Raw genomic sequence first — 25,804 nt, 5'->3', positions numbered from 1 at the left:
AGAGTCAAAGTTTAATTTTTAAAATGTTAGTACATTTTAAAATCAGTTTTGGCGACAAGATACATGTAAAAATGTTAATTGGCATCATGCTATTTGCTTGTGTAATTCAATTTACATCCACAAAACTAGCATTGGCACCATTATTCATTGGGGTATAGTTTTTACTTCTTCAAAATAAAATTTCAGTTAAAATGCATCGGGCTTCCTGGTAAATCCGTAGTTACCCTTCACTGGGAGACTTCCCATAGAAACCTGGATGCCAGGAGACTGGAGAGCTCCAGCAGTGCGGCCCTGGCCATCTTGCAGCGGCAGCAGGCGAGGACATCCACTCTCCCGTCCCCTCACTGCTCTTCCAGGGGGCTGTGCGTTCACCCGGCACCCAGCCCTCGCCACCCAGAGGGCCCCTGGGGCCCCTGGGGTCTGGTCAGGGATGGAACATCCCTGTTCTCACGTGCCCCCCAGAGCCTACAGTGCTTGTGTGCCCGCAAGTCTTGTGCCTCCAGACAGCGTTCCTCACCTCGCTCAACCCGGGCACCCCCTCCCCCGTAGAATACTTAGGGACCGGGGAATCTGGCTTGTGGCATGTAGTAGGGTGGTATGCCAGGGCTGCAGTTTGAGAGTCTGTGCCTCTTGACGGAAATCCTCTCTAGAGTTCATCTCTGCTCTTCCTCCTCCTTTTTAGGTGGTTGAAGTGGGGCACTTTTGGGGATACAGGATTGATGAAAAAAGCTCAGAGATTCTGAAAAAGCTTACTGCTGAAATCAGCCATCTGAAGTTGGTGCCCTTGCCCGTTCACCCACATCCAGACTTGGTCTGTCTGGCTCCTTTTGCTGATTTTGATAAAGAAAGCTACTTTAGAGCACAAATCCTTTATGTTTCTGGAAATTCTGCTGAGGTATGTTTTTCTGTAACAAATCACTGAAAGGGAAATGAAACAGACTTATAGCAGTTGATAGAAAGTCTTTTCTAACCTCAAGTGGAAATTAAATATAAACTAATTACAGTTAGAAAAGTGGTCTAGTAGCAAAGTTACTTCCCTCAGTGACGTGAGGATTTAAGCCCCAGTCCCTGGGAATCCTGTGATGACAGAGCTGGGATGGACGGCCGCGTGGCCGTGGCGCGTGGCACAGCGTTTGCCTGGGCCTGTACTAACGGAGGCACTTTCCTCATCCTCTAGGTGTTCTTTGTAGACTACGGAAACAGAGCGCATGTAGCTCTGGACGTCTTAATGGAGATTCCCTGTCAGTTTCTTGAACTTCCCTTTCAGGTAAGGTCGAGACGCTCCTGTGGTCTGAGAGCGTAAAGCTAGAAGGGTTCTGGAGGCTATGTGGTTGCCCCTCAGCTTATGGACAGGGCCAAGGCCCAGAGGGCTGGCATTCGTTTTGTCGTGCTCTCCGAATTTGGTTTCTGCTTTTTCCCAAAAATATATTGCTGTAGATATTTTTGCTAGTACTGCTTTTGGAGCAAGTTAAAATATATGGAGTGTTTCACACTTAGCAAAAAAGGTAGTTTTAATTCAGCAGTAATTTCTAATGCTTTCCCACATAAACTTTCTAAAAGTTATTCTAAACTTTTTTGGTTTTCGAAAAGGAAAAACAAGGGTTTTTTTACCTATGAAATCCTCACTTACCCTGAAACTGTTTTCAGTAGGATTTGTAGGAGATCACTGGTGAGGATCCCAGCACCAGGGTCACTTTTCAGTGGTATTTGGGGTGAGTGTCTCGCACATTTATAAACTGGCTCAGCTGTGCACTTCTGTCCCGTAGGCTTTGGAGTTTAAGATTTGCAAGATGCGCCCATCCGCGAGGTGTCTGGTGTGCGGCGAGCACTGGAGCGGCAGGGCCAGCCGGCGCTTCTCCTCGCTGGTCAGTGGCCACGCCCTCCTCGTGAAGGTCTTCTCCGTGGTGCATGGCGTCCTACATGTGGACGCCTACCTCTCCTCGGCGCTGCAGGACGCCGTCAACGTGCGAGACGTCCTCGTCAAGGAGGGCTATGCCGAGCTGGCCGAGGAGCCCTATGAGTCCAAGGTGTGCGCTTCCGTCCTCCTTTTAGGAGCGTGTGTGTGTGTGTCTGAGTGTGTGTGTGCAGAGGGCGGGGGAGTGAGAGAGAAGGGGGGCCCTTTTCCTCTCTCAGGATATTGGGGGGTGAAGAGCTGGACAGTGTTCAGTGTGTTGAGGTCTGTGGTGCCCTCGTAAATGTCTTCTAGTTTCTTTGAGACCAAATAATGGTGGTCAAGTGCTGTTCTTGTTGGTTTCTGATTATGGAGCTGTTTTTTTTTTCTTGGAATGAAGATTATATGTGAAAATGTTCTCTGTTTGGGGATTTTTTAAAAAATGGATTCCAAGATTTAGCTCCCTAAGGAAAGTAATCATATAAAATATTAGTTTCAAGTATTTTGAACATTTCAAAATGTCTTTCAGCTGTTTCTTTCAAAATCAGTTCTGAAGCTATTTTTCTTGATCTGAAGGTTTGAGGTGCCACATTGAGGCTCACGTTGAAGGTGGTTTGTTTTTCCTTCTGTAATTTCTTCTGGGGATGAGGTGCTGAGTTGGGCAAGGGACAAACAAGCAGGAAAATGTCACTCTAGAGCTGGCTGGGTTGTGTTTCCATGTGGGAAAACACTTCCGGGGATCCTGGTAATATTCCCAATATGAAACTGACTTTTTTTTTTTTTTTTTTTTTTTTTTTTTTTTGCGGTACGCGGGCCTCTCACTGTTGTGGCCTCTCCCATTGTGGAGCACAGGCTCCGGATGCGCAGGCTCAGCGGCCATGGCTCACAGGCCCAGCCGCTCCGTGGCACGTGGGATCCTCCCGGAACGGGACACGAACCCGCGTCCCCTGCATCGGCAGGCGGACTCTCAACCACTGCGCCACCGGGGAAGCCCGAAACTGACATTTTGTATACAAAAAATTCTTTTTCTCACTCTTTTCAGTTATTTGATGGCTGAAGGTAGTAAAGGCTAATGAATTGAACCTTTAATGCATTCTGCTTTATTTCTTTTGTTTGAATTTTAAAATGTACTTGAGAAGGTTATCTTTTGATACCTTAATAATCTAAAGATCACCTAAGAATAAGGTCATGCCTGTGAAATACTTTGATTAGCTTGGAATAAAGTGCTTTTAGTACTGGTTTTCCTTTTAGCAAAACGAACTTTTCTTATTTTGTTCAGCAAAGCCATGAAGTTCTCAAGGGTCTCTTTTCCAAATCAGCAGAATATGTGACAGACATGTCCGTGCCATCCGCCTTGAGAGACGACAAAAAGTATCTGATCCGGATTTTGTTAGAGAGCTTTTCTTCCAATAAACTGGGTAACCCAAACTGCAAGGTAATTTATAGGAGTTATTTTAAAATACAGTTAAAATTAAAAAAAAATCATTCTACATTTATAAGCTGAATTGTAGCTAGTAGTCATGGTGGTTTTTTCTTTACTGTTTTTTTTTTAAATTAATTTATTTTTGGCTGTGTTGGGTTTTCGTTGCTGCACGTGGGCTTTTTCTAGTTGTGGTGAGCGGGGGCTGCTCTTCGTTGCGGTGCACGGGCTTCTCATTGCTGTGGCTTCTCTTGTTGTGGAGCACGGGCTCTAGGTACGTGGGCTTCAGTAGTTGTGGCACGTGGGCTTCAGTAGTTGTGGCTCATGGGCTCTAGAGCACAGGCTCAGTAGTTGAGGTGTACGAGCTTAGTTGTTCCGCGGCATGTGGGGTCTTCCCGGACCAGGGCTCGAACCTGTGTCCCCTGCATTGGCAGGTGGAGTCTTAACCACTGTGCCACCAGGAAGTCCCTCTTTACTGGTTTTTAACTGTTACTTTTCTCACAATAGAGCCTATATTAATAAGACCAAAACCCAGGGTTTAGTATAGAGCAATGCTTTGACTAGTTCTTCTTTTCTTCCAAAAAAAATTTTTTTATTTCTTTATTAATTAATTAGCTAGCTAGCTATTCCGGGTCTTAGTTGCAGCATGTGGGATCTAGTTCCCTGACCAGGCTCGAACCTGGGCCCCCTGCATTGGGAGCGCAGAGTCTTAGCCAGTGGACCACCAGGGAAGTCCCATGACTAGTTCTTTTTAAAAACTAACCTTTCCAAAGGCGATGTTGAGTGAAAAAAATACACAGCCTGAAAGTTGAGGATTATATTTTATTTGGCAGACTTTCTGAGGACTTGAAGCCTGGGAGGCAGTCTCTCAGGTAGTTCTGAGGGACTGCTCCGAAGAGGTGAAGGAGAAGCCAGGATGTATAGGAATTTTGCAACAAAAACCAGGCAGTCGGACAGCAGGCAGCATTTTTCAGTCACAGCGACCAGTGCTTGTCTATCAGAACAAGGGGAAGCACAGTGTGTGGGCTTTTGAGAACCAGCGTCAAGGCTTAGCTTCATCCCGTGGAGGTGCTCTAGTCACTTGGCCCGTTTGGAGGAGGGCTGACAGGGACTCACTCTTACACTGCCCCAGCCTTTGGCTGTGTGGTCATAGACCTGCTTATTTAACTGGAATAGTCTGCTGCCATGAAAAGAATACTTTCACTGAAGTATTTGGCAGTGTTTCCTTTTTTTGACCAAAGTATGTGTATGTATTTATATTTAGAGAGAGAGGAAGGTTAGCGAAACCATGGAAGGAATCAGCTGCATGCCAGAAAAATACCTCCTTTAACGCATTTTTCTCCCATTAAATCTCAAAGATGTTATGACTGACGAAGGTGTAGCTTTTTCCTTTTTTTAAACTATGAGCTGGCTTTTGGATTTTTTAAATGTATGTGAAGTGACATTTTACTTACTGGTAACATCTTGTATATTTTATGTGTACAGGCAATACTTCATGGGCCTTTTAACCCTTATGAACTGAGGTGTCATAGTCTGACCAGAATATCCAAGTTCAGGTATGATTAACTTAAGTTTCCAATGAAGTTATTTTCTCTGGTCCTCTTTTTACAGAGCTCATCAGAAACTATCTTTTTTTTATACCTGACCTGTAGGAATGTGTTACTTTTTCTGACTCCTTCCAGCTTCTCCACTAGCTCCAAATCTGCAGTTCCCATTCTCTCTTATGTGAAAGCCATTCTGTATAAGACATGTTGGAGTATCTTTCATCAAAGCCTTCATTTTTTCTGTTCTTACTGTAATTGTTATACATTCAGCAGGTCTGTGAGTGCCCCCTGTGTCCTGGGAACAGTTGGGGAGAACAGTAGTGAACAAACACAGTTGGTGTCCTCCCCCAGATTATGGGTCCAGTGGGCAGAGGGTAGGACAGAGAAAGCCACTTATTTCAAGATAGGTTGATGAGGGTCTTGTTAGGGGCCATGGAACATTACAAAGGCATCTAAGAGGGGCCCCTGTCCACAGTCGGAAGGCCGTCGAGATTTTCCAGGGAAATCTGAAACCTGAAGCTTGCAGAGGAGTTAGACCAGGAGAAGTCCAGCTGTCAGGGCAGGCAGGGTGAGGGCTGGGTGGGGAGGGTCCCAGCAGCAGGCATATGGGCCTTGGGTCACCTCTGAGGAAGGGGAGGGAAAGTGCGGGGGCTGCAGAGCCTCACAAGCCACGTGGGAAGCCTCACTGTGTGTACTTTATTTTTTTAATTTTTTATAAATTTATTTATTTATTTTTGGGTGTGTTGGGTCTTCGTTTCTGTGTAAGGGCTTTCTCTAGTTGCAGCGAGTGGGGGCCACTCTTCATCGCGGTGCGCGGGCCTCTCACTGTCACGGCCTCTCTTGTTGCGGAGCACAGGCTCCGGACGCGCAGGCTCAGTAGTTGTGGCTCGCGGGCTCTAGAGCGCAGGCTCAGTAGTTGTGGTGCATGGGCTTAGTTGTTCCGCAGCATGTGGGATCTTCCCAGACCAGGGCTCGAACCCATGTCCCCTGCATTGGCAGGCAGCCTCTCAACCACTGCGCCACCAGGGAAGCCCTGTGTGCACTTTAAATGGTCACTTCGGCTACAGGGTAGATCCTGGCTTCTCGAAGTCTCCTCCAGGACCAGCAGCAGATGTGTCCCCAAGAGCTTGTTAGGGATGCAGGGCTCAGCCCCACCCAGACCTTTCGAACCTGCATTTTCACAAGGTGTTCAAGTGCTCTGTGAACACTTTAAAGTGTGCAGAGCTCCAGCATGAAGGACGCTCGGGTAGGCGCAGACCTCTGAGGCTGCTCACACTGTGCTCCAGAGCAGGACCGCCGTGGACGGTGCCGAGTCCACGACAGGAGGTGCAGAAGTGGGCAGCTTTGTGAGAGCTTTCGGTGTGGACCCAGCAGGCCGGTGCCTGATTAGAGTTGGTGCTGGGGGGAGGAGTGGGAGTGGAGGGCGCCCTGCTGGGCTCCGCTGAGAGGGGGAAGGGGGCGGGTGGCCACGGCACAGAGGTCTGGGGTGCAGGTAGAGGTTCGGGCAGCGTCAGCACGTGGCTCCAGGGATGGCTGGGATCACACGAGGGGTGGAAGAGCGGAAGGGGTGGAGGACCAGCCCCAGGGCTCCAGCGTGAGGAGGCTCAGTGCAGACTGGGCCGTGGTGTATTGCGCTTGTTGGGCCTGTGTTTGCATGTTGGACTGTCTTTGAAATGTGTTCCTCGTGGGTTTGGCATCACTCACTGCCTCGCGGGTGGAGGAGCAGCCGTCTCCCGACAGCTCTCCTTTCAGGCGTGTTCGGATTGAGAAGGAGAGCATCAACTCTGTCATCGTCAGCGACAGCCCCGAGGACGTCCACCAGCGGATGCTGGTTGCAGCTTCCCTTTCGGTTGACGCCACCGGTGAGTGAAGGCCTGCTGTCCCTGTGGTGTTGCTCTTCGCTTCTTCCCCTTGACTCCAGTTCCCGGAACAGTTTGTCTTATAATCAGTGAACAGCCTCACGCCTGTGTGCCATGTTTTAGACTGTTTCCTAAGTACGTTGGCTGGTGGGAGTTTAAGAACTGGAGCATCATCACCTTTCCCGCTGTGCAGGGGTGCGTGGATTGATTCCTTAATCATCCATTCATTCCACTGTGCTTGGCCACGAAGGAGAGCAAATCCAAGAGCCTGGCCCAGGGACAAACCCGATAGCCTAAGGAGGAGAAAGGAAAGGCGAGAGTAACCAGACAGGACGGGTCCCCAAACGGGGTCAAAGCTTGAGCCTTAGGATAAGGGGTTCCTCTTGGGGTGCTGTGGGGACCGACACCAGGGAGCATTTCTCTGCTGGGGCATATCTGTGGGGACAGACTCAACACAGGGAGGGAGGCCTGAGGACAAGGAGGAGTTGTGGGGAGGGAAGATGGCACACTCATTACGATGCGCCCAGCGCTGCCCTTGGCCGTGACTGTCCACAGGGTCCACCATGCTGCTGAGGGAGACCTCGCTGATGCCGCACATCCCCGGCCTTCCTGCGCTTCTCAGCATGCTCTTTGCACCAGTCATGGAGCTCAGGTATGGGGTGCTCCCTTGTCTTGTCCCCAGGCTTTGGTAAGATGCGAACCCAGTGGGAGAAACGGGGCCCCTCCCTCCTTTTGGAGAGAAAGCGCTGATGGAAAAGTGTCCTTGGCAGGTCTGGAGGCCGGCCGCACCTCCCCCAGCTTCAGTGTGATTGAGGGAGGGTTAGGGTTATTTGCGGAGCTACGCTGAGACTCACTTCAGAAGGAAGCTCAGAGAGCTGACAAGGACCTGCAGCCTCACACAGGAGCGTGACCTGAAGTGGGGCAAGGGGTCAGAGTGGAGGTGGGGTTGAGGCCCAGCATCAGCACCGCGCTGATGGACGTCCTGTTGTTAGTGGGCTGTGGTTGTGACACCAAGTCTCCTGGCACCGGTTGTCAGTGGGAAAGCATGCCCGTCCCACTCGCGATGGTGCCACGAGGTAAGACTGCAGCGGTGGCTCTTTCTCGTGCCAGGATCAGACAGGAACTCCTAGAGGCTTTAGTAGAGAGAAGTGTGTCAGTGAGCAGGGCTTGCTTTTTTTTTTTAAATTAATTAATTTATTTATTTTTGGCTGCATTGGGTCTTCATTGCTGCGTGCGGGCTTTCTCTAGTTGTGGCGAGCGGGGGCTACTCTTCGTTCCAGTGCGTGGGCTGCTCATCGCGGTGGCTTCTCGTTGTGGAACATGGGCTCTAGGCGTGTGGGCTTCAGTAGTTGTGGCATGTAGGCTCAGTAGTTGTGGCTCACGGGCTCTAGAGCGCTGGCTTCAGTAGTTGTGACACACGGGCTCAGTTGTTGTGGCTTGTGGGCTCTAGAGTGCCAGCTCAGTAGTTGTGACACACGGGCTTAGTTGCTCCACAGCATGTGGGATCTTCCCGGACCAGGGCTCGAACCTGTGTCCCCTGCATTGGCAGCCGGATTCTTAACCAATGTGCCACCAGGGAAGCCCCTCAATATTTTCTAATAACCTATAAGGGAAAAGAGTCTGAAGAGGGATATATACACATACATACATATATATATCCAAATTGCTGTGCTGTATACCTGAAACTAACACAATATTGTAAATCAACTATACTTCAATAAGTAAATAAATATATATATACTATCTGTATATATAAAATAAACTCAGGCTGCCCATTCAAAAAAACAAAAAGAAAAAACCCCGTGGCTTAACAATTTTGAAATATTAACTTTTCTCAAAACTTTTCATTTAGAGTTGATCGAGATGGCAAATGCTATACTGGAGTCCTCTGTGGTTTGGGGTGGAATCCGACTACAGGGGCCCCTCTCCTGCCGGGGCATGACATGGAGCTCGCATTTGACGTGCGGTTCAGCGTGGAGGATGCCATAGAGGTAAGGCTGCTGAGGTCACCATAGAGGGGGAGCTGCTGCTCGCGCTCGTGTTGCTGGTACAGCCGTTCAGCAACAGGAGCTGTGTCTGAGGCCGTGCTTAAAATGCAGGCGCACACCTCCGGTCCTGGAGGTGCTCGCTCTCCCTTGACCTGCCTGTTTTGCTTTTCTGTGCAAAGTAGCTTCCCGACAGGTGGTGCTCTCTGGATTTCTCATTAGGTGCCTCCTGGCACAGTAAGCCTTCCTGGGCAGTAGGACTGAGCAGCAGGCAGCAAGACTGCCGTGCATGTCTGCCCAGGCCTCACCCCACGTCAGGACCAGCTGGGCATCCTTGCTAGTTCCTGTTGGGGACTGAGGAGAGTCCTGCCCCACTCGGTCCTTTCCACGCACACACGGTGGGGGGCTCGCTGGGCTGACCCTTGGGTGCAAACTCGACTCTGCGGCGGAAGTACCTATGCTGGTCTGGGACCAGATCGGTGCACAAGTTAAGGCTGACCGTTTAGAGACTTGGGTGACAAAGTAATTTTATAGCTTTTGAATTTAATAATGAAAAATTTGGGCTTATGTTTTGTATGCTTTTGTTTTTGTATTTCACTGTTGTAGTAACTCAGTTCTGTTGCATTTTACAAAATGAGAAACAAAGCTGGTCTTTCAGGACAGCTAGTTTGGAAGCAGTCCTCCAGAGTGCTAGAAGTTCCATGGAGTCGCTGAGGTTGGCATAGCTGTGCAGGAGGGGGTGGGGTGGGGGAGGGGCGCCGGGTGAGGCCTGCGGTCTGGTCCTTTCTCCAGGGGGCATGTGGCTTTGTTGATTGAACTTGACTGCCCTTTCATGTAAAGGGGCTTCGGGGCTTAAAAGTACTCCTTAGATCATAGGCCTAGTCATGAAATGTGAAGCTGTAAAACTCCTAGAAGTAAATACAGGAGAAAATCGATATGACCTTGGGTTTGGCAGTGAGTTTGTAGATGCAATGAAGCATAATCTGAAAGAAAAAATTGATAATTTGGACTTTATCAAATTAAAACCTGCTCTGCAGAAGACCCTGTTAAGAGGATGAAAAGACAAGCTACACACGGGGAGGAAATATTTGCAAATATGTATCTAAGGAAGGACTTTTGTTCATAATGTGTAATGAACTCTTAAAACTCAATAAAATAAGCAACTAAATTAAATATGGATGGCAATAAACCAATGAAAAGGTGTTCAACATCATATGTCATTAGGAAAATGCAAGTTAAGATCTCAGTGACGTACCTCTGCAGACCTATTAGAATGGCTAAAATCCAAAAAACTGAAAATACCCAGTGCTGGCAAGGATGTGGAGCAACAGGAACACTGTTACTGCTGGTGGAAGTGCAGAGCGGGGCTAGTGTTTGTGGAGGATAAGGTTCTTCAAAGTTAAACATACACCGACCGTAAGACCCAGGAGTCCTACTTTTAAGTATTTATCAAAGAGATTTGAAAACTTACATCCACATAAGACCTGTTTGTGAATATGGATTGCAGCATTCATAATAGCTAACAACTGGAAGCAGTCAAGATGTCCTTCAGCAGGGGATGGACGAGCTGTGGCACAGCCGTATACAGTGGAGTACTCCTCAGTAATAAAGGGAGTGAGCAGTTGATTCCTGCAACAACGTGAGCGAATTTTAAACGCATGTTATTAAGTGAGAGAAGCCAGGACTCGGGTGGGGGGCTGCAGATGGTATGATTCTATTCATATGACATTCTGGAAAAGGCCAGACTATCGGGCCGTGGTTCCTAGGGGCAGAGGAGTGATGGACCACAAAGGATACCACAGGGACTGGAGAGTGAAGGAGCTGCCCTGTGTGTGCTGCGGGGGGGTAGATGCATGGCTCTGTGTGCTTGTCAAAACCCGTAGTCTGACTACCAAATGTAAAATAGATGGCTAGTGGGAAGCAGCCGCATAGCATAGGGAGATCAGCTCGGTGACTTGTGACCACCTAGAGGGGTAGGATAGGGAGGGTGGGAGGGAGACGCAAGAGGGGGGGATATAGGGTTGTATGTATGTATATAGCTGAATCACTTTGTTATACAGCAGAAACTAACACAACATTGTAAAGCAATTGTACTCCAATGAAGATGTTAAAAAAAACAACAACAAAAAAACAAAAAATCCCATAGTCTGGGGCTTCCCTGTTGGTGTAGTGGTTAAGACTCCACGCTCCCAGTGCAGGGGGCCCAGGTTCGATCCTTGGTCAGGGAATTAGATCCCACATGCATGCCACAGCTAAGAGTTAGCCTGCCACAACTAAGGAGCCCACGTGCTGCAACTAAGGAGTCCACCTGCTGCAGCTAAGACCTGGTGCAACCAAATAAGTAAGTAAAAAAATAGTTTTTCCCATCTTGCAAGATGGCGGGTGAAAAGGCTGAGAAGCCAGATACTAAGGAGAAAAACCTGAAGCCAAGAAGGCTGATGCTGGTGGCAAGGTTAAAAAGGTGAAGCAGGTTAAGAAGGGGAAGCCCCACTGCAGCCGAAACCCTGTCCTGGTCAGAGGAATTGGCAGATATTCCCGATCGGCTATGTATTCCAGAAAGGCCTCGTACGAGAGGAAGTATTCAGCAGCTAAATCCAAGGTTGAAAAGAAAAAGAAGGTGAAGCTTCTTGCTACTGTCACAAAACCAGTTGGTGGTGACAAGAATGGTGGTACCCGGGTGGTTAAACTTCGCAAAGTGCCTAGGTATCATCCTACTGAAGATGTGCCTCGAAAGCTGTTGAGTCACGGCAAAAAACCCTTCAGTAAGCATGCGAGAAAACTGCGCCAGCATCACCCCTGGGACCATCCTGGTTATCCTCACTGGGCGCCACGGAGGCAAGAGGGTCATTTTCCTGAAGCAGCTGAGCAGCGGCTTGCTACTTGTGACCGGGCCTCTGTCCCTCAATCGAGTTCCTCTGCGGAGAACACACCAGAAATTTGTCATTGCCACTTCCACCAAAATTGATATCAGTGGTGTGAAAATCCCAGAACATCTCACTGATGCTTACTTCAAGAAGAAGAAACTGCATAAGCCCAGGCACCAGGAAGGTGAGATCTTCGACACAGAGAGGGAGAAATACGAGATTACAGAGCAGCGGAAGTTGATCAGAAAGCTGTGGACTCAAATTCTGCAGAGAATCAAAGCTGTTCCTCAGCTCCAGGGCTACCTCCGCTCTGTGTTCGCTCTTACAAACAGAGTTTATCCTCACAAAGTAGTGTTCCAAACTTCTTACAAAGAACCTAATTAAATAATTGGGTCCAAAAAAAAAATAAGTAAAAAAATAAATATTAAAAAAATATATATATATAGTCCGTGCCCCATGAAAGAGTGGAACTCTGATATATGCAATCCACACACACACACACACACACACACACCCAACACCGACTAGGATTTGGGGGATAATTGCATTGAAGGGGGTGAGGGGAAAAGGAGCTTTGGAAACCACTTTTAACTGGAAATGGTAAGGCTCCTGTCTTCTACTTGGTAAAGTTGTTTCTCATGGAGTGCAAGTTGTTTCTGAAACTGTGTGCTACTGGGCTTGAGCACGAGTAAACGGACGCAGGAGCCAGGTTTCTTATTACTAAACCTAGAGGTGGACTTAGAAAGGAAGGCTAGAACACACCCTGTGGGACAGGGTGACGGAGAGACATGGTTCAATAGGAATTCACGTTTAACTTCATGCAGGTAAGTTACGTGTGTATACATGATTTCGTACGCACGCACCAATAACCTAGCTCTCTGAGCGCAAGAAACGATGACACCCCAGTAGCCACGAACAAACCCAGGGCCCAGATTGCGGTTTCTGATAGGATTTTCCAATAAAAGGAACCAGGGCTCCTTGGAGAAATGGGCAGAGGAAACACAGGATGAGCCTGGAGCTTCTTGTAGAGCCAGGAAGTAAAGAAGCACTCAAGAAACAAAAGTATGCAGCCTGTCACAGGGACATGGGAGGCCAGTGGCCAGGGTTGGGACAGAGCAACAAAATAAATCATGGGGTATTGGGTTATAACTCACAGTGTCCAAAGGGTGTAAACAAGTGCTTGAATAAACAAATGGGGACGAGGAGACAAATCTTCCACTCAGGAGAATTCCCAGCAGTGCCCAGGAGGTGGAGCTTCCACCTCCCCTGTTCCCTCCTCCCCGCTTTGAGAGTGGACTAGACTTAGTGACTGGCTTCCACGGAGCCTGGCAGACGCTGCCTCGGCTAAGTGGCCAAGGCCAGCATCACCAGTGATCCGTCCTGGCGATGGCGCACATGTCCTGACGGGATGGGATGAGAAGGGCCCCCACCTCTGTGGGGTTCTCCCCAGAACTCACCACCCCAACCTAATCATGAGAAAGGCGTCACATAAGCCCAGACTAGGGGGCATCTCACAAAATACCTGACCAGAAATCAGAACTGTCAAGGTCTCAAAAAACAGGAAAAGGCTAAGAAACTGCCCTGGACCAAAGGAGACTGGGGAGACGTGACAACAGGTGCAGTGTGGTGCCCTGGATTGGGTCCGGGGATAGAAAGAGGACGTGAGTGGAAAAGGTGGTCAAATCCACATGGAGCCTGGACTCCAGTTAATAGTGACGTGCCCAGGTCAGCCTCTGAGTAGTGACAGATGGACTGCGGGTGGAAGGCGTTCGCGTCAGGGAGGGGTGCACGGAACGTCTGTTCTGTCTTCGCTGCTCTTCCTAAATTTCAGATTACTCAAAGCAGAAAGTTCATTAAACACTATGACACAGACTGGAACAAAATATGGCACGTTGTTGCTCTGGGGGCACTCCTCAGGCTTCTGTGGGAACGTTGCAAACAGGGCGACAGTAGGGGCCGAGAGGGGCGGAAAGGGTGAAGGGGTCAGGTACATGGTGACCGGTGGTAACTGGACTTAACTGTGCAGTGTATACAAGCACCGAATTATTCTTTTGTACCCCTGCAACTAACATACTGTCATGTACCAATTGTACCTCAATTGAAAAAACACACACAAGGGACTTCCCTGGTGGTCCAGTGGTTAAGAATCCTCCTTCCAATGCAGGGGACGTGGGTTCAATCCCTGGTCGGTGAACTAAGATCCCACATGCCGCGGGGCAACTAAGCCCATGTGCTCTAGAGCCTGCGTGCCACAACTACTAAGCCCACATGCTCTGGAACCCGTGTGCCACAACTAGAGAGAAGCTCGTGCTGCAGCGAAAGGCCCCACGTGCCTCAACTAAGACCTGATGCTGCCAAATAGATAAATATTAAAAAAAATAAAGGAAGAAAAGCACACACAAAGTGAGAGGAACGTATGGTCCTCCCTCGGTATCTGTGGGAGATTGGTTCCAAGACCCCCATCAGATACCAAAATCTGCAGAAGCTCAAGTCCCTTATATAAAATGGTGTAGTATTTGCATATAACCTGTACACACCACCCATACACTTTAGATGATCTCTGGATTACTTATAATACCTAATACAATGTGAACCCTGTGTAAATAGTTGCCAGTGTATGGCAAATTCAGGTTTTGATCTTTGGAACTTCATGGAATTTTTGTTTTCTGAATGTTTTTGATCCAAGGTTGGTTGAATCCACAGATACAGAGGGCTTACTGGGTATGTGATACAAGTAGATTTTGAACAGTGTAACCCCATGGGTTAAACCATTAAATTTTAGTAGAAGTTTAAAAAGTGTGCTTACACTGAAAAGTCTGAACCTTCCTTGCTGTTTTTTTTTCTGTTATTGCTTCTTAAATTATCGATAGTGGTTATTGGTGTTATTTGTGTCGTTTTGATAATTTCTTCCAGAAACGATACTGATGGTAATCATGAAAATATGAAATCTGAATGCTTATGAATTATTTAAATGTGGAGTGGAATTCAATTATAGAAGAACCATATGAGTACGTTGCCATTTTATTTACAGATTAATATTCTCAGAGCTGCTATTAACAAGCTAGTGTGTGATGGACCAAATGGATCGATGTGTCTTGGGCCAGAAAGGATCACACAGTTGCAGGATAGTGCTCGGCAGAAACTTTTAGGGTGAGTTGTGTGATGACAAGTTTTCTTTCTTAGCTGTCTAGATTGTGAATGCCTTGAATTGTTTATGAGACGTGATAGACTGATCCTCTGACGCGGGGCGGCAGCTAGAGGTGCCAGACGGAGGCACCAGCCACCTGTGTCCTGATCGTCAGCCAGGAGCCAGGCAGCAAGTAGGGGCGGCTTGAGAATGTGATAAAGAGACCCTTTCAAATGGCACAGGCAGGTCGGAGGGAAACCACAGTGGGCACCTCAGGGGCAAAGGGAGGGAAGGGGCCTGGGCTGTGGAGGCTGAGAGGCTGTGTGGAGAGGACCAACTTACAGGAGTGGGCCCCGCTGTCGCACTTCCCCCTCCCCCTCCGACGCTTGCTGGGCTCTCCGTTGGCCAAACCCAATCCGAATCCCTAGGACAGGGGCTCTCGTTGGTGCAGCCCGTGAGCCCAGGTCAGCCTGGACAGCTCAGAGGAGGCCGAGAAGGGAGGACAGACATGGGGGAGGAGCAAACAGAAGGCTCCCGACACATCCAGTCCTGCGTGAGAACAGGGAGCAGTGGACACCTTTCAGAAAGGCGTTAGATAAACAGAGCTGCCTTAGCCAGTGTGATAAAGGCTGAAAATATTTTTACGTGAACTTTGTGTTGAAGTTTAACATACATACAGCGCACAGGTCAGCTCAGTGTGTTTGCACGCAGTGAATGTGCCACGTGACCAGCAGCTGAGGGAAACCGTGTTATAAAACATACGAAGTGCTCATAAAGCTAAAAGAAATCACCCAAAATGCATATGGGAAGGAGCGGCAGGTCACCAAATTGGCAGATGCTCCCTGTTCTTACACAGCTCTGCTCCCGACAGCACAGGACGCCTTCTCGCCAGGAAGGAAGTCACCTGGTGCTCCTTTGCCTCTCCTTATCCCCTCTCTCTCCACCCCCGACGAGGGTGGCCGTTTCCTGACTTGCTGTGCTCTGGGTAGGTGGGGGTTAGGGTAGCAGTTCAGTGGTTTTAGTAAGTTTGCGGACTTGTGCTAACCATCACCACAACTCAGCTTTACAACAGTTCTGTCACCCCCAAAGGTCCGCTTATAAATACCTTAGAACAGCTGTGGTGGTGGTCACACAAATCTATAGATTTACTAAAATTATTAAATTGTGTACTTAAATTAATTAGTTCATGGTACGTACCTCAATAAAGCTGTTTTTAGAAACACAAGTTCTTACGTTTGTCAGCAACTCCTATTCCTACCCCCACTCTGGGCAACCACTGAGCTGCTCTTGGTCTCCATAGATTTGCCTTCTCTGAAAATTTTATATAAATGGCATAATGTTTTTTTAAAAAAAAAATCTGGCTTCTTTCATTGAGCATAATATGTTTGAGGTTCATCCGTGTTGTAACATGTTTGTTCTTTTTAACAACGGAATAATACTCCACTGTTTGTGTCTGCCACATTTCCTTTATCCATCCATTCACCAGGTGATGAAATGGTTGGATTGTTTCCAGTATTTGGCTGTTATGAATAATGCTACTCTGGAAAGTCATGTAAAGTCTTTGAGGGAACATATATTTTCTTCTCTCTCGGGTAGATATCTAGGAGTAGAATTGGTACGTTGTATAGTAAGTTTATGTTAATTTTTTAAGAAATGGACAAACTGTTTTCCAAAGTGACTTGCGTATTACATTCCCACCAGCAACATATGACAGTTCCAGTCTCTTCACATCCTTGCCTGCACCTGGCATTGTCAGTGTATTTTTTGTTGTACTTAATCTAGTGGAGTTATGGTAGTATCTTATTATGGTTTTAATTTGCATTTCCTTAATAACTAATGATATAAAAGATCTTTTTATATCCTTATTAACCAATCATACACCTTTTCTGGTGAAGTATCTTCAGATCTTTTCCCTGATTTTTAATTGGTTTGATTGTCGTCTTATTGAGTTGTAGAAATTCTTTATAAATGCTAGCTAAAAGTCTCTTCCGAATATGCCATTTGCAGATATTTTCCCCATCACATAGCTTGTCTTTTCATTTTCTTAATGGCGTATCCTAAAGAACACGTTATTAATTTTGATGGTGTCCACTTTAGCTTTTTAAAAAAAAATTTTATGGTTTATGCTTTTGGTGTTATATCTGAAAAATCTTTGCTAAACCCACCTTCACAGAAGAGTTTTCTTTCTCCTCTGTTTTCCTCTAATTCTTATATTTACTTATGGTACTGAGGTCTTTGATCCATTTTGAGATGATATTTGTATATGGTGTGACGTGTAAGAGTCTTAAGTTCATTTTTTCACATATGAACATCCGGTTGCTATAACATCATTTGCTGAAGAACTGTCTTTTCCCCCTCTGAATTGCCTTGGCACCTGTCAAAAATCAATTGGCCATAAATGTAAAGGTTTATTTTTGAACTTTCCTATTTTGTTCTGTTGATTCATGTCTGTCTTTAATAGAAATTGGGTAGTGTTAGTCCTCATATTTTGTTCTTCTTTTTCAAAGTTGTTTTTTTTACTCTTTTAGATCCTTTTACTTTCCATATAAAATTTAAGATCGTCTTGTTCATTTCTACAACAAACCTTGCAGGGGTTGTGATGGGGATTGTATTGAATCTGTAGATCAGTTTGAGGAGAACTGCCATCTTAACAGTATTGAGTTGTACAATGCACTGAGCTGGAATGTCTGTTAGATATCCTTTAATTTCTCTTAACACTTTTTATGGTTTTCAAGTGTGCAGTATTTTGTTAAATTATTTCTATTTTAGTCTTTTTGATGCTATTGTGAATTTAAATTGTTTTCTTTATTTTTGCATTGTTCATTGCTAGAAATGTTGTGGCCTCTCCCATTGCGGAGCACAGGCTCCGGACGTGCAGGCTCAGCGGCCATGGCTCACGGGCCTAGCCGCTCCGCGGCATGTGGGATCTTCCCGGATCAGGGCACAAACCCGTGTCCCCTGCATCGGCAGGTGACTCTCAACCACTGCGCCACCAGGGAAGCTCGATTTTTATATATTGATCTTTTATCCTGTGACCTTGTTAAACCTGTTAGTGCCAGTAGTTTTTGTAGGTTCTTTAGGATTTCCTACATACAGGATCATATCTATGAATAAAGACAGTTTTACTGCTTCCTTTCCAATCTGTGTGCTCTTAATTTCTTTTTCCTGTTATATTATACTGGCTAGAACCCTCTGTATTGAGCTGAATAGAAGTGGTGAGAACATACATCTTTGCCTTGTTCCCAGCTTTGGGGAGAAAGCATCGTTTTTCACTACTAAGTATGTTAGCTGCAGGTTAGCTGCAGGGTTTTTGTAGAGGCTCTTTATCAGGTTGAAGGAGTTACTTTCTATTCCTAGTTTGCTGAGAGCTTTCATAAGGAAAGAATGTCACATTTTGCCAAATGCCTTTTCTGTGTCTGTGAGATAATCATGGTTTTTTTTCTTTGATTTGTATGGTATATTACATTAATTGCTTTTTGGTTGTTAAAACTAGCCTGCATTCCCGGGATGAATTCCACATATTGTGTAATTCTTTTTATAAACTTGTTTTATTTTTATTTATTTTTAAAATTTATTTTTATTTTTGGCTGTGTTGAGTCTTCGTTGTTGCATGCGGACTTTCTCTGGTTGCAGCAAGTGGGGGCTACTCTTTGTTGCAGTGCGCGGGCTTCTCACTGCGGTGGCTTCTCTTGTTGCGGAGCTCTAGGCGTGCAGGCTCAGTAGCTGTGGCTCGCAGGCTCAGTAGTTGTGGCACACGAGCCTAGTTGCTCTGCAGCATATGGGATCTTCCCGGACCAGGGCTCAAACCCGTGTCCCCTGCGTTGGCAGGCGGATTCTTAACCACTGCGCCATGAGGGAAGTCCCTATAAACTTGTTTTATAGCAAGCAAGTTAAAGGTTTTTAATAGGTTTTTGCTAAAGATTTTTCATCCGTGTTCATGAGGGTTATTGGTTTCACAAGATACCACAAGTTTTCTTGTGATATCTTTGTCTGATTTGGTATCAGAGTAGCACTGGCTTCATAGAATGAGTTAGGAGGTGTTTCCTGCTATTTTCTGAAAGAGTTTATATAAGATTGATATTTCTTTAAATATTTGATAGAAATTACTAATGAAATCATTTGAGCTTGGACTTCTCTTTGTGGGGGGATTTTAAATTACTAATTTCTTGTGTTTTAGGTCTGTTCAGATTTTCTTTCTTCTTAAGTCAGTTTAGCTTAGCTAAAGTTTATTAATTCTGTTGACCCCTTTAAAGAACTAACTTTGGGTTTTGTTGATTTTTTTTCCCCCTAGTGTTTAACTTTTTTCTGTTTCATTGATGTTCACTCTCATAATGATTATCCCCTTACTTCTGATTGCTTTGGGTTTAGCATGCTCTTTTTCTAGTTTCATAACTTACAAGCTTAATTATTGTTTTGAGACCTTCTTTTCTGTTACAGACGTTTAAAGCTATACATTTCTCTCCGTTACTGTTTTTGCTGCATCCCATACTTCTTGATTTGTTGTATTTTGATTTTTATTCTTTGTAAAATATTCTCTAGTTTCCCTTGTGATTTCTTCTTTGATGGGTTATTTAGAAGTATATTGTTTAATTTTCAAGTATTTTGGGATTTTTCAACTTTTTAAAATGTTGATATATAATTTATTTCTGTGTAGGTATTATACATACTTGGAATGATTTCAGTCTTTCAGAATTTCTTTTAAAATTTATTGAGACTTGTTTTATGGCCTGACATACAGTCTTTCCTGGAAAATGGTCCATGTTCACTTGAGAAGAATGCACGTCTGTTGTTGGGTGGGGTGTTTTGTAGATGTTGGGTGGATTGAGTTGGTGTTCTAGGACTCACTGTGTTTGCTGGTTTTCTCTCTAGTTCCGTAATGTTGAAACTGGGATATTAAAATTTCTAACAAATTATTGAGTTATTTCTTTTTTCAAGTCTGTCAGCTTTTCTTTTATGTCCTTTGGGGCTCTGTTAGACACGTTTATGTTTATAATTTTTGTATCTTTCTGATGTATTAGCCCTTTTGTCATTATGAAATCTTTTTATTCTAGTAATATTTCTTGTTTTAAAGTCTATTTTGTCTGATATTAATATAGCTACTCTGGCTTGGTTTTGTTACTGTTTGCATGGCATATCTTTTCCTATCCTTTTACTTATAACCTATTTGCATCTTTGAATTTTTGTAAATGATTTTTCTGCCTTATTCCTGCTCTCCTCTCCTTTGGGACTCCCATTTTACATGTGTTTGTGTACAATTGATGTTGTCCCACTGATCTCTGAGGCTCTGGTCATTTTTCTTCAGTCCTTTTTCTCTCTGTTGTTCAGATTAGTTGGCTTCTGTTGATCTATCCTTAAGTTTACTGATTCTTTATTTGTCCATCTCACACCTGCAGATTTTGGTCTCCTACATAAGGAATTTTCCATTTTAGTTATTGTACCTTTCAACTCTAAAATTTCTCTTTGGTTCTGTGTATAGTTTTAAATTTTTATTGAGATTACCTTTGAGTCATTGCCATCATATTTTCCTTTATTTCTTTAAACACAGTTTGCTTTAAAGTCTTACCTGCTAAAACCACATCTGAGTCCACTCAGTCAGCTTCTGTTGGCTGTCCTTTTTTTTATTCCTGAGTATGGGTCACACATTCCTGTTTCTTCACAAAATATCTCATGATTTTTGCTGAAAATTGGGCATTTTAGATCATGTAGTGTATTAATGTAGGGTTTTGATTACTCCCTGCAGAATTCTGCAGAATCAGTTTCCCCACCATGTTGTAAGGCCACTAATGCCTGTTTTTTTAATTCTCCTTTTTATTTTTCAGCCTGGCTTGTTAGGGGTCATCCTTGTGTCTGCATTACCTAGTGCTCAGCCAATGATTAGTGAGAAGTTGTGCTCAAATACCGAAGTCACTAAGGCTTCTGCCTGCTGCCGGTGGGTCTCTGTGTGGGTCAGGTAGTACATCCAAAGTTCAGGCAGTTTTGAAATCTGGCTTTTATTTCTTGCCAGGGCTTTCCTGTGCGGGTATGCCACCTTCTAGTCGGCCAGGGCTGTGTGGCAGGCCAGGGGCCTTCGTAGGTCTCTGCCGCACTGGTGTGCGCAGCTTCTCCGTCAGCTAGGGAGTGTGTGGTGAGCCCGACTAGCCTCTGCGGCACTCGTTTCCAGGATCTCCCTCTTGCGTTTCTGGATTGTCAGCTGGTCTGCTGCTGGCCCCAAGCAGGACCAGGGCAGAAGGCTCCCAGAGCTGTGGGCTTTCTCCATTTATTTCCTACTGAGGTTGCCATTTTTACTGACAGTGCTGCCAGGCATGAGGGTTTTTACCCTCTGCTCCAAATCAAGTAAATTCAGTCTGGCAGTGAAGATGCCTGTTTTCACCCTGGGAGCACTAGGGTGCCAGGTGGAGCTGGTGGGGTGGATGTGAGTGGTGGGTGGGAGTAGCCCCAGGCATGAATTCCACAGACTCCGCTGTTGTTACCTGGAGTTCAGCAGTTTTTCGTGAATGAATGCTTCTGAATTTGCTTTTGGTTAATATCCAGAGTCTTCAGGCATGTTTTTTGGACGATTTTGTCTAGTTTTATAGTTGTTTGGGGGGGTGGTGCAAGATTTGCAGACTTCTTTACATTCTTATTGCTAGAATTCTCTATCTCTGCCTTTTTAAGCTGATGACATTTCCAACTTGTCATGGCTGCTTAAGAATAAATGGTATAAAAGATCCTCTTACATTTCCTAGAACTTGACTCGGTAACCCTGGCGACGTGTGGTAACGGAGCAGCTCCACTGGTTACTAGGGGAACACAGAAAACAAGGGTCAGTCTTATGGACCCACGTTGCTCCATTTTTTTTTGTTTTTGAATGTATAGGGGGTTAAAATATTCTCTGATCATAATTACATAAATTTTGACCTTTCAGAAACTTATTGGAGTTACAATTCTGAGGGAAAGTACATAGGATTTAAGTACAAAGTACATAGAATTTAAATTTCATTTTAAAAATCACGGTAGTGTTTTCAATTGCTAACGTATAATTAAGGTGACTTAAACTCTCTTTTTTTAAATTTTAGTTTGTTCTGTCCATTGAAACCAAGAGAGAAGATTGTTCCTAAGTGGCATGAAAAGCCATATGAATGGAATCAGGTGAGTGAGAAATAGGTGGCCATGTGAGCAGCCTACCATCAGGATTGATGGGAACAGAACTCTTGATGGATTCAGGGGCTCCAACAGGGTTGGTGGAGGGTGCCCGGGGAGCAGAGGGAGCCTGGCGGCAAAGTGCGTGGTTCTTTGGTTAATGGGGCAGGGTCACAGGCCACACAGGCTGTTTCTGGATAGTATACTTTGTGTAATGTCTTGGTGAAAAATTAGACCTCAGGCTAATTATCCTTTAATTTTGGATAAAACAGGTATGAGTGTTTGGATAGGGTACATTGGTTGTTGTTGGAGTGGCTTGGAGACATCCACCTTCTCACTGTGCCCTCATATGGCAGAGAGAGTGGTGTCTCTCTGGTGTCTCTTCTTATAAGGGCATTAATCCCATCCTAATCCCATCATGGGAGCCCCACCGTCATGACCTCATCTAACCTGAATAACCTCGCAAAGGCCTCATCTCCAAATACCATCACGTTGGGGATTTGGAAGACACAATTCAGTCCATAGCAGTTGTGAAGTAGGGCACGGCCCACATGGGGCACCTTGACATTTCCTGTCTGTAAGATTTAGAGTAAAATGTAACTTCAGGAAAGGAACTCAGGGAGGAATTTGAAGCTTTAATCCTAGAGCCAAGGATGTCTTTATAAATAAACCAGCTGGGGCACTAGTTCCTCATCCCTTTGGCAGTGGAAGTAGGCTACCACCCCTGGAGATGGTGTTGTCCCACTCTGAGTCTGGAAGTTACTTCTGCTGCAGAATGTTCCTTCTCTCCATGTGCTCCCTGACTGGTTTCCCCTGTTAGAGCCCTGAGGACCAGTCCCTGGAGCCAGCTCCATCATGTGCACAGAGCTGTGCCCCAGCCACCTCTCCTGCAGCCTCCACGGGGGTGTTTGAAGCTAATAGCAGGGCTTAATTTGAAAGCAGAATTTCATTCTGAGGTTGATGTGGTTTAGAAAACTTACATGCTTTAATGCCTCTGTTCACGTTTACTGTTCACAATTACATAGGAAGGAATGTATGGCAGATTTCTGGGTAAACATTGCCATATTATTAGGATGAATTAAAGATGAAATAGCAGATATATAGTATTTATTGTTGTGAGAATAGAGAAGCATTCTGTAAATATTTTTGGAAAATTAAAAGAGTAGTTTCTGCCATCTTATGTGTCTATGTATATGTGTGTGTATAATTTTATTTGTTTTACTTTATGTCTAGAAAAGTCCCATTGCAGAGCCTGACTGGTCCTTTTGCCCCGATAGGTTGATCTGAAGCTGGTGATGGAGCAGGCGGACCGGGAGAGCAGCAGAGGGAAGAACACCTTTCTGTACCAGCTGCACAAACTGATCGTCCTCAGTTCCTAGACGGGATGCAGGCTGTACCCAGCCCTCCTGGGGGCCACGGAGGCCTGTTAAAGGCTCCACCCGCAGGCTGCCTCCCTCTGTCCACTCTGTCTGAAAGGCCTTCTCGGTCCCAGTTCCTTTCCTCTTCGGATGGTGGCTGGAAAGTGGTATTTCTGTTCAAGTGAAAGATTGGGAAAAGTCTAGTCTTTTCTAGAAACAGAAGATCACTGTATTAATAAACACTTTGGGAAAAGTTATTCTGAAAGAAGACTTCATTTGGAAAAAGAGCTGTATTTTGCTTTCAATTTACTAAGGTAAATATAAGTGGCTAATTTTTCATGTAAGGTTCTAGAACATGCTTGTATGTCCTATTCTGTTACACGGATTTAAACCTGGGGCACAGGAGAAACCAGGGCTCCCAGTGTACCACAGGGGGAAAGCTGTGTGTTTTTTTCAAAACCATGTGCCATTTTCAGATTTTTTTTCCATGAAGGAAAATACCTAATTTTGGTAAAACTACTTCAGTTTTGTATATTTTAGGTTTCTACTTAAGTTAAATTCTTAGTCCACATTTTGGAAATTAGAGAGATTACCTGGTCACTAGTATATCTATGTTAAAACAATAAAAGCTAATAAAAGACTAAGTTTGTTTCTGACGGTTATTAGAGGAGATTAAAAGGTATTTCATTCTGAAAAAAATCCAAATTTCTAAAACTTATAAAGGAATATAGACTTCTTTTTAAAAGTCAACTTTTGTCAGGGTTTCACCAGAAAAGCAGAGCCACTGTAAATGCAGCAGTAAATGAGATCTGAGTTAGCTCTTACACGAGCGTGACAGGAGCTGGAGTGAAGGTCTGGAAGGGCCAGTGGGCGGATCGGAGAAATGGTCCACCTGAGCCGGCTGCTTACAGGCGGACAGTTTGAGGCTTGTGAGAGCGCACATATTTGGTCAGCAACGTGGGGTCATGACCAGGAGCTCATGTAGAGAACTCGAAAACCACCCCGTCTAGGGGAGCTTCTGTAAACTGGGGGCCTGGCCAAGGGCTGTGCTGGGCCGGCAGCCGGGAAGCACGCTGGTTGCTGAGGGTGCCGGCAGCAGCGGCTGCGCCCGACACGACCGTCTGAGCACATGGCCCCCACTTCACCTGTGCCCCAGTCTTGCTCAGCTGCTTCTGAGGCAGCCCAGAGCAGAAGCATTCCAGTGGGGGGTTTCTGGGGAATGCGCTTCCCACCTTTATGCAGGAGGTGGTGCTACCAAGCTAGCAACACACCATCCTTTGTTCAACTTTAAGGTGAAGATTTCACCTGCCTTGTGAAAAGAAGCAGGATATTTTGACCCTGCTGTTTGCTTTTTGCTTTGCCAGGTGGAAGTAGTTAGCCCATGTCTGCAGAGTGAGCACATTGTGGGGTTAGCAGTGCAGGAGGACAGACCTGAGCCGATGAGCACCCGTTCTGCTTGTTAGCTTTTGAATAAAAGTTCTGTGAATGGTTAAAAAATTAAATAGTACCAAAAGGCTTGTTTACAAAAAGAAAAAAAATACAGTTTTTTGATTTCTCTGGTTCTCACCCTCAAAGAAAACCATTCTAACTCTTACCTGGTTTGTTTTTTGGAATTGCCTCCATCTTGATAAGTACTTTATTAAGTAAATTATGCTTTTTCATGATTTCTGCTTTAGTCATTAATTGCTGCTATAATAGTTGAAGATTGAGCTCTTTCCATCTTTCTGTACCTTATTTTCCCCATCCCTCATACAGTCATGTCAATATTGCTGGTTAAATCAGTCATCAGTGTTTATAACATTAACTTTGTAAATATTATTTTCTGCAAAACCAGGTAGTGTATTTGATGGCATCTCCTTCCACATCACTTTAATTTAGAAGGTAATTGCCTTGCTTTTCATGTGCATAATTCTCTAGTCACATACTTTTAAACAGTTGTTTATTTTTAAAAAGTTATGTATTACTTGCTAAGTAAGTAACTTTATTTAAAAAGTTACTTAGGGGCTTCCCTGGTGGTACAGTGGTTTAGAGTCCACCTGCTGATGCAGGGGGCACGGGTTCATGCCCCGGTCTGGGAGGGTCCCACGTGCCGCGGAGCGGCTGGGCCCGTGGGCCATGGCCGCTGGTCCTGCACGTCCGGAGCCTGTGCTCCACAGTGGGAGAGGCCGTGGCAGTGAGAGGCCCGTGTACCGCCAAAAAAAAAAAAAAAAAGTTAGTAATACATACCTGTGATGTGAAATGAAAAGGTTTTAAAGGGCAGGTAGGAAAAGTCTGTCTTCCCATCCCACCAGCGCTGAGCTCTCCTCTGAGGCGGCTGTGGTCTCTTCATTTGCACAGTCCTTCAGCGGGTGTTTATTAAGCACATACTGTGCCCCAGGCACTGGGGCAGGTGCTTACGGACACTGACACCCTGAGCTGACCTCAGAGTGTGTATAGGCAAAGGACGGGCAACCAGGCAGGCAGTGGTAAGAGCTGTGAAGTCAGTTGAAGGGACTGAAGGGATGGGGCAGGAGGTGCCTGCTGTCTATAAAGGGCCCAGTGGTAAATGTCCTAGGCTCTGTGGGCCACGTGGTGTCTGTGCTGCTCGTCAGCTCTGCAGTTGTAGCTCAGAAGTTGTCGTAGGTGATACTTAAATGA

At 45.5% G+C, this 25,804-nt stretch overlaps 1 protein-coding gene and 1 pseudogene across 1 annotated transcript in view; both read left to right on the top strand.

Moving 5' to 3' along the window:
- TDRD9 (tudor domain containing 9) overlaps positions 1 to 23,188 on the top strand; it is a 107,167-nt gene extending 83,979 nt beyond the window's left edge. Inside the window, 11 exon segments of the mRNA XM_065871485.1 lie at positions 683 to 895; positions 1,178 to 1,267; positions 1,767 to 2,027; positions 3,171 to 3,326; positions 4,797 to 4,867; positions 6,608 to 6,717; positions 7,270 to 7,366; positions 8,567 to 8,705; positions 14,595 to 14,713; positions 21,746 to 21,818; positions 23,087 to 23,188. Of these exon segments, the coding sequence (XP_065727557.1) occupies positions 683 to 895; positions 1,178 to 1,267; positions 1,767 to 2,027; positions 3,171 to 3,326; positions 4,797 to 4,867; positions 6,608 to 6,717; positions 7,270 to 7,366; positions 8,567 to 8,705; positions 14,595 to 14,713; positions 21,746 to 21,818; positions 23,087 to 23,188 (1,431 nt within the window).
- On the top strand, positions 11,075 to 11,947 carry LOC136118882 (large ribosomal subunit protein eL6 pseudogene; annotated as a pseudogene).
- Positions 23,189 to 25,804: the final 2,616 nt, after the last annotated feature.

Source organism: Phocoena phocoena, chromosome 2, assembly GCF_963924675.1.
Source record: "Phocoena phocoena chromosome 2, mPhoPho1.1, whole genome shotgun sequence".
Lineage (NCBI taxonomy): Eukaryota > Metazoa > Chordata > Mammalia > Artiodactyla > Phocoenidae > Phocoena > Phocoena phocoena.
The sequence above is the reverse complement of the archived record's forward strand: the minus strand, read 5'-3'. Positions and strand labels throughout refer to the sequence as shown.